Source organism: Alexandromys fortis, unplaced genomic scaffold (assembly GCF_014885135.2).
Source record: "Alexandromys fortis isolate MF-2015 unplaced genomic scaffold, M_Fortis_MF-2015_v1.1 scaffold_285, whole genome shotgun sequence".
Lineage (NCBI taxonomy): Eukaryota > Metazoa > Chordata > Mammalia > Rodentia > Cricetidae > Alexandromys > Alexandromys fortis.
The window spans coordinates 495,984-504,806 of record NW_026068191.1 but is presented as its reverse complement, the minus strand read 5'-3'; the positions used below and the strand labels follow the sequence as shown (position 1 = coordinate 504,806).

Genomic DNA, 8,823 nt, shown 5'->3' with positions numbered 1-8,823 from the left:
CCTTGGTCGAGCTCTTGTAGTCCTTGATCACAAGAGTCTGGATACTCCAGTGGGCATCCGCTCCCTTACCCACCACTTCCGCCTCTCTAACCTCATTCCACCCCAGCCACTGGCACCCATCCTTGGAGAGGGAATGGAACAGGAGGCTCCATTTCAAGCCTCTCCCCTGGGAGTAGCTTTGGTCTGGACTCCACCTCTGAGAAAGCTCACCAAGTGGTGACCCCTCCCCAGAGAGGGCAAAAAAAGCCGCCAAACAGTGGACCATGCCCACAGGCTATTTGGGCTGCTGCCCAGAAAGGGATGGTCTCCCCCTCTCTTTCTTCCCCTCGCTGTGCTCCTGGGCCACCCGGGAGCGCTGCATTAAAGATGGGCATCTTTTATTCGATCTAATTTTGTCTGATTGGAATTATTTGCATCAGCGGAGAGGCTCGTTTTAAGAAATATACCTAACAATAAAATTGGGCTTATTCCCAATCCAAAGACTTGTATCTCTCACCTGAAGAACACCGCCTTCCTAATCATTCCAGTTTGTACTTTAGGCTAGTTTTGTGTTGTTTTTATTTGGTTTTGGGTTTTTGTTTGTTTTTCAACTTGACACAAACTGGGTCATCTGGGAAAAGTGAACCTCATTTAAGAAAATGCTTCAGCCGGGCAATGGTGGCCATGCCTTTAATCCCAGCACTCGGGAGGTAGAGGCAGGCAGATCTCTGTGAGTTCGAGACCAGCCTGGTCTACAGAGCTAGTGCCAGGACAGGCTCCAAAGCCACAGAGAAACCCTGTCTCAAAAATAAATAAATAAATAGATAATAAATAAATAAATAAATAAATAGAAATGCTTCAATCACATTGGACTGTCAGCAAGTCTGTGGGCCTGCATGAAACTATATAGCGAATTCCAGGACAGTCAGAGCTATGCAGAGAACCCTGTCTCAAAAAACAAAACAAACAAAAAACAACCAAGGCTACAAGTTAAGTCTACACGGAGAAACCATTTCAAAAAAAAAAAAAAAAAACAAAAACAAAAAACAAAAAAACAAAGCAAACAGCATAGGTGTTATTGCAAGCCTTTATTAATCCAGCACTTGGAATGTTTGTGAGCTCACTCAGCCTGGCTTACCCAGTGGGCTCTGGGCAGCCAGGGTGGCATAGTGAAACCCTGTCTCAAAAATAAACAAACAAGCAAAGGCCAAGAGATGGAGGAAGTAGACTACCTTAAAACCTAGTGGGAAATAGTAAATTATCTGAATTCATCCTTTACCTGAAAAGGCTCTGGTCCGTGGATCAAGCCAGAAACACTGCTCCCGGAGACATTTTTTCCTCAAAGAGATCTCAAGGCCACTCCTTTCCCATTGCTGTGGCCCTCGAGTAACTGATTTTTTTTGTTTTGTTTTTTGCTTTCGTTTTTCTTCGAGACAGGTTTCTCTGTTACAGCTCTGGCAGTCCTAGGACTCACTTTGTAGACCAGGCTGGACTCGAACTCACAGAGATTCACCTGCCTCTGCCTCCCAAGTGCTGGGATTAAAGGTATGTGCCACCACCAACCTGCTTCTGATGTTTTTTTAAAAAAAGACAATATCTTGCTATGTAGCCCAGGCTAGCCACACAGACTCACTATGTAACCCTGCTGACCTGATTTTGCAATCTCCATTTTAAAGAAGAGGCTCCATCTTAAGCAACATGACGAGCAGGGGTTGGGGTGGTAGATCTCAGCTCCAGAAATGTGCAGCAGTAGCAGAAACTTGAACAGATACCCTAAAAATAGCCAATTAAGGAGCTAGGGAGCAGGGCCATAAAATTTAATGAGTTCAGATGCTCCTAGGAGGCCTCCCATCCTTGAAGACACCTTGTCAGTAATTTATGGCTCTTTGTCAGGTTTTCACACCCAAAACTGACCAATGGGTTCTGAAACTACATTACCCCTATGCCCTCCTTACCCAGTCCAAAAACGACAGGACCTGAACTCCACAGATTATGGTATTTCCCATTTAAAAGTTCTACCCTCCCAGGGCTCCCAGCCACACTTTCTGGACCCACCATGCTTGGGTGCTGGAAAGGTGTTGGTACAAACTTGAGTTTGAATATTAAAAAGCCTTCATGTAATTTGCATCAGACATGCAGCTCCGTGAATTCATCTGGGGACCAGAAACTTGGGTCTTCAACTCAGACCACTCCTGCCTCAGCCTTGCAGAGTCCTGGGATTACAGGAATGGGGTCCTATACCTGGCCCTTTAAGAACATATGTAAAAATCATTTTCCCAATGCCAACTTATTTTTATTAGCCATAGTCAAACATGTATTTTCCAGCAGTAGTTTTAGTGAAGTTTATGTGTTAAGTGATGCTTTCAATGAGGTCTCTCTGAGTTCAACATGCATCAAGAGAAGGCTGTCTGCTGGATGGCGGCGGTGCACATCTGATGTGGGAGTGATTTCTTATTAATAAAGAAACTGCCTTAGCCCATTTGATAGGCCCACCCTTAGGTGGGTGGAGTAAACAGAACAGGATGCTGGGAGAAAGAAGCTGAGTCAGAGAGTCGCCATGATTCTCCCACTCCAGACAGACGCAGGTTAAGATCCTCCCTGGTAAGCCACCTCGTGGGCTACACAGAATATTAGAAATGGGCTAGAACAATATGTAAGAGCTAACCAATAAGAGGCTACAGATAACGGGCTAGGCAGTGTTTAAAAGAATACAGTTTCCGTGTAATTATTTCGGGCATAAGCCTGCCATGTGGGAGCCACACCTTTAATCTCAGCACTCGGAGGCAGAGGCTGGTGGGTCTCTGTGAGTTTGAGGCCAGCCTGATCTACAAAAGCTAGTTCCTGGACAGGCTCCAATGCTACAGAGAAATCCTGTTTCAAAAATAAAAATAAAATAAAAAAGTAGTCTTCACTAGAAAGCTAAACAGATCTACAAAGAGTTAATAGCTAAAAGTGTTAGTGGATTAGCATCTCCTTGGGCCTGCAGGAGGACAAGAGGATTGGAAGTGGAGTATTAAAGGCAGCGGGAAACCCAGAGAGAAGGACTGCACAAAACTCGCTGGAAGAAGAAGTAAGATCATATCTAATACATAGATATAATTTCTCATCGTTTACCCCGGATAACTTTGAGAAGAACAAATAAGTGTATTCATCTTCTGTCATTTCACCAGCCTCGGAGGTGCTCGCCAAGGTGTGTCTAATTCTGTCGCTTTCTTAGGTCCGTTCAACATCCAAGTGCTTTGGTGAGTGATGACCCAGGCCTCTCTTCTGTCCCTCGGCCTCCCTGCTTCCCAGGGTTTTCCTGAACAAGGGCAAGGCCTTCCTAGTTCCCGGCCTCCTCAGAACTCACTGTTTGTTTGTTTTTTCACTCTCTGAGATGGGTCTTGCCTCCCCCCCCCCCCCATAGCTAGTCTGGACCAAGCTGCTCCTCCTACCTCTGTCTTCCTAGGGCTGGCTTTACAGGCATGAACCATCACACCCAGGCTTCCCCCCACTCTGCCGACTAACTAAGAGCAGGGTGGATTTTCTCAAAATGCCACATTTTTACCCCTATTGATCTGTCATTCGAAGGAGAGGGATTCTTGACTTTTGTTGTCAGGTTTACTGCTTGTTTCTTAGACAAGGTCTCTCTGGAACTCACTGGCCTCAAACTCATAGAAAACCTCTTTGATTCTGTTTCCCTGTACTGAGATTAAAGGCATGTGCCTTTTTTGAAACAGTATCTCACTATGTAGCCCAGACTGACCTCAAACTCCTCCTGCCTCTAGTAAGGATGAGGAGATGCCTCTTTCTAAATTCCCTCCAACCCCAAGATCAGCAACCATCTCCATTTTTGCGTTCCATGGCGTAGACAGATCGTATTTCACAAATACGACAGCCGGGCATGTTGATACAAGCCGTTAATCCCAGCACTCCAGAGGCCAAGAGAGATGAGTTTCAGACCTGGCTGGTCTACATAGAAAGTTCTAGGTCAGTCAGGGATACATAATGAGACTCTGTCTTAAGAAAACAAATACAGTTAACAAAGAAGAGGAAGAGGGAAAAATCAAGGGTTTTGACTTGGCCCCTTCATGGCATCCTCTCTCTTATTTACTTGGTATATTTTTTTGGGGGGGGTTACTATTGTTTTCTAGAAAAGATTTCAGGAGCTATACAAGATATGCAAATGTAATGAGCTATATTGATTTTCTTCCTTCAAAGTCATTATATTTTAGATGGGGGGCAGACAATAAAGAAGTATAAATAAGAGATAATGATACCTGAGTATTAACAATGTGATAGGAGGGGGCCTGGAGAGATGGCTCAGAGGTTAAGAGCACTGACTGCTCTTACAGAGGTCCTGAGTTCAATTCCCAGCAACCATATGGTGGCTCATAGCCATCTGTAATGAGGTCTGGTGCTCTCTTCTGGCCTGCAGACATACCTACAGACAGAACACTGTATACATAACAAGTAAATAAATCTTAACAAAAAAACAACAAGGTGATAGGAGCCTGGCAGTGGTAGCCCGTGCCTTTGATCTCAGCACTCAGGAGGCAGAGGCAGGCATATCTTTGTTAATTTGAGGCCAGCCTGATCTACAAAGTGAGTTTCAGGACAGCCAGGGATACACAGAGAAACCCTAAAAAAGAGAATATGACAGAGATTGAGCTGGGTTTGGTGGTGGTGCGTGCCTTTAATCCCAGTACTGGAGAAGCAGAGGCAGACAGACCCCTTGAGTTTGAGGCCATTTTTATCTACAAAGTTCCAGGATAGTCAGTGCTACACAGAGAAACCCTGTCTCTAACACACACACACACACACACACACACACGCACACACACGCACATGCACACGCACACGCACACGCACACACACATGTGATGGGGTAATAAGCAGATCAGAGCAAGTTCATTTATTTATTTATTTATTTATTTATCTATTTTGGTTTTTCGAGACAGGGTTTCTCTGGGTTCTATTCCTGGAACTAGCTCTTGTAGACCAGGCTGGCCTCAAATTCACTGTCTCTGCCTCCCGGGTGCTGGGATTAAAGGTATGCACCACCAACGCCTGGCCAGAGCAAGTTCATTTGGCATATGGAAAGATGTTGAGGACTGGAGATGTGGCTCAGTGGTAGAGGATTTGTCTAGCACAAATGAGGCGCTGGGTTTGATCCCTAGGCCCATCGCCCTTACCCCAAGGGAAAAAATGCTGAGAGACTGAACGATGAAGAGGCAATCAATTTAAAGACAAAAGAAAAAGAGGCCTTGGTGGCTCACGCCTTTAATCCCAGCATTCAGGATGCAGAGGCAGGAAGATCTCTGTGAGTTTGAGGCCAATCTGGTCTACAGAGTGAGTTTCATGACAGCCAGAGCTGTGTAGAGAGACCCTGTCTCAAAATCCAATCAGTCGATCCATCAATAATGGTAAAAGAGCAAGAGCAAGAGCTCCAGGAATGTTCAAGAGACGTGGAGATTGGTGGGAGAGGGAGGATATGAGGAGCAGGAATGAGCAGTGTGGTGAGCTGAACTCAGGAGGCAGAGCCTGGCCTGCGCAGTCTGAGAAAGGCACCACGTGTTCAGATGTCGTTCTAAGGTACTGAAACCTCTCTTTTAAGCCTTATACATGTGGGTTACTTTATAGTCACCATGACTGTTTTCGGGAGAACTGATCGAGTTTAGACAGGGAAAACATGGCAGTTCGGAAAGACACACAGATGCCCGAATGGTGGACAGCGTGAACTTGAGGAAGAAGCCAGAGAAGAAGCTAGATGAGGGATCAAGGCTTTGGGACTGCTAGGGTGCCAGCAGCACACACAGAGACAGGAATAGGGATTAAAGAAATGGGAGCTCTGCTCCGCAGGCTGAGTTTGAGATATCTAGGTGCCATACAAGTTATGATGCTTAAAAGACATCAAGTATCATGTGAGGGTTGAAGCTGGAGACATAAATTTGGATGCAGCAGCATATTGGTACTCAGAATCTAAAACCAGGGGAGAGTGTTGACCAAAATATGAGACACATGCAAATAGGATTTCTCTGTCATTCAGGACAGAGAAGAAAGAACGGGACTGTCCTGGAGTTTCCATTCACAGAGATTAGTTTAAACTCTTCCCTCCCTCTTGCTCCCACTCCTCTCCTCCATCTTTTTTTTAGGAGGTGAGATTTTTTTTTAAATATTTATTTATTTATTATGTATACAATATTCTGTCTGTGTGTATGCTGCAGGCCAGCAGAGGGCACCAGACCCCATTACAGATGGTTGTGAGCCACCATGTGGTTGCTGGGAATTGAACTCAGGACCTTTGGAAGAGCAGCCCCCAGGAGGTGAGATTTGAGAAAGGGTTTCTGTGTGTATTCCTGGATGTCTTGGAACTCACTCTGTTGACCAGGCTGGCCTCAAACTCAGAGATCCACCTGCCTCTGCTTCCAGAGTGCTGGGATTAAAGGCGTGCGCCACCACCACTTTCCGGCTGGCCCCTATTTTTTATATTGGTTTTACTTAATTTTTGTGTATATGTATGTGTGCCTGAATGTATATCTATGAATCCAGGATCCTGTGGACATTGAAGAGGCATCAGATTCCCTGGAACTGTGGGTGCTGGGAATTGAACTCAGGACCTCTGGGAGAGCACCTGCTGCTCTTAACCTCTGAGCCATCTCTCTAGAACTTTTCTTTCTTATTTTAACAACATCTAGCTAAGTAGCTAAGTAGCCCAGGCAGGATTCAAATTTTGAATCCTCCTGCCTTGGTCTCTTCAGTGATGGGATTACCGGTATTTCCCACCATACCTAACTTAATTTAACTTTCTTTGCCCTTTTCCAGCTCTCCAGGAGATAGTACTTGACTTATTGAACTCTCGTCAGATATATTAGCCATGGGGACTAGGTCATAGGATGTAAACGGGTAAGAGTTGGTCCTGTAATCTGAGAGGAAGGAGGGTTTAGAAGCCCATTTTCCAGAGAGAAAAGTTGGTCATTTGCTACCAGGATGAACAGATACATAAAATTAATCAAAAATGCTAAATATCAACTCATCCTAAAGTCTTTTTATTTATCTACTATGTATACATGTATGCACTGCAGGCCAGAAGATGGCACCAGATGTCATTACAAATGGTTGTGAGCCACCATATGGTTGCTGGGAATTGAACTCAGGACCTCTGGAAGAGCAGCCGGTGCTCTTAACCTCTGAGCCATCTTTCCAGCCCTAATTTTTTTTATTTGTTTATTATGTATACAATATTCTGTCTGTGTATATGTCTGAAGGCCAGAAGAGGGCGCCAGACCTCTTTACAGATGGTTGTGAGCCACCATGTGGTTGCTGGGAATTGAACTCAGGACCTTTGGAAGAGCAGGCAATGCTCTTAACCACTGAGCCATCTCTCCAGCCCCTCCAGCCCTAATTTTAATTTTGAACAAATAATATCATGATTACTGAGTGCATGGCCTGTTGTTGTTCACACTATCACCACCACAAATAGAACTGTGGTGTGTCACATATCACCACAAAAGTACTAGCAACTCCTCCTGCTGCTTAGGGGCATCCTGCAACAAGTTACACTTCATAAAGACTTTCCCTTTGTTTAGGGTCTTCTAGGATCTCCTGGAGCCTGATAACCGAGGTGATGATACAGCTCCTGGACCATACACCAGAGGACCTGCCAGTTAGAGACATGGATGACTCCATTCTCCTGGAGGAAGGTAGGCGACTTCCCCACGTCTAGATGTGTCTTCACTGCCGGAAAGGATCACCAATCTGTCACAGGGACAGTGTGACAGTCTGCACAACAGAAACAGTTTGCTTCCAGCCCTTTCCCTACAATTTCTTCTTATGTCAGTATTCAGGTATTTAATTGTATGAGTATGCATGTGCCCCTGAGTGTATGTGTACATCACAGGTGTGTAGTACTGTGTTCATCAGGTCCCTCAAACAGGTAGGTGGTTGTGAGGCACCGTGTGGGAGCTGAACCCAGCTCTTCTGCCAGAGCAGTGCATACCCGTGACCACCTAGCCACTTCTGAGCCTCCTAAGGTTTCCTTAGTATTTTATTCTGATTCTGTGTATGTGTGTCTGTGTGCATGTAACACGTACACACTAGAGGTCAAAGGACAACCTTGGGTGTAGGCACCTGCTGCCTTTTGTTTTAAGACAGGCTCACGTATTGGCTTGGGATCTGACTTTTTAAGCTAGGTAGCTTGCTGTGAGCTTGCAGGTGTTCTCCCATCCTGAGCGCCCGGTCAGCCACTGCTGGGGTCACAGGCACATGCCACCATGACTAACCTTTTATGTAGGTTATGGAGATCTAAACTCAGGCTGGTGAGGTGTGTACTTTATTGACTCAGGCATCGCCTTAGTCATTCACGTTCTTGTGTTTATTTAAAATTATTTATTTATTTATTATGTATACAATATTCTTCCTGTGTGTATGCCTGAAGGCCAGAAGAGGGCACCAGACCTCATTACAGATGGTTGTGAGCCACCATGTGGTTGCTGGGAATTGAACTCAGGACCGTTGGAAGAGCAGTCAGTGCTCTCAACCTCTGAGCCATCTCTCCAGCCCCTTGTGTTTTTTTTTTAAATTAATTTAAAAGTTAAACAATTTTATTAGTAAAGGAAACCAATGAAGGCCTACCATCCTTGTTGTCCTGGATGCTCAACTTCCAGTTCAAGGGGAGCCTGGAGAAGAGCTGGGCATACTCTGAGACAGAATGCAATGCCCTGGGATTCTTTTCCTTGTTTTTGTTTTTGTTTTTGGAGACAGGGCTTCTCTGTGCACCAGCCCTAGCTATTCTGGATTCTGGAACTCGCTCTGTAGACCAGGCTGCCCTCACACTCACAGAAACCCGCCTGCCTCTGCCTCCTG

General features: G+C 45.3%; 1 protein-coding gene across 1 annotated transcript in view; it reads left to right on the top strand.

The window, feature by feature from the left end:
• Window positions 1–7,585: 7,585 nt before the first annotated feature.
• Window positions 7,586–8,823, top strand: part of Rpgrip1 (RPGR interacting protein 1) — a 65,175-nt gene continuing 63,937 nt past the window's right edge. The window contains 1 exon segment of the mRNA XM_050129511.1: window positions 7,586–7,658. Within this exon segment, the coding sequence (XP_049985468.1) occupies window positions 7,586–7,658 (73 nt within the window).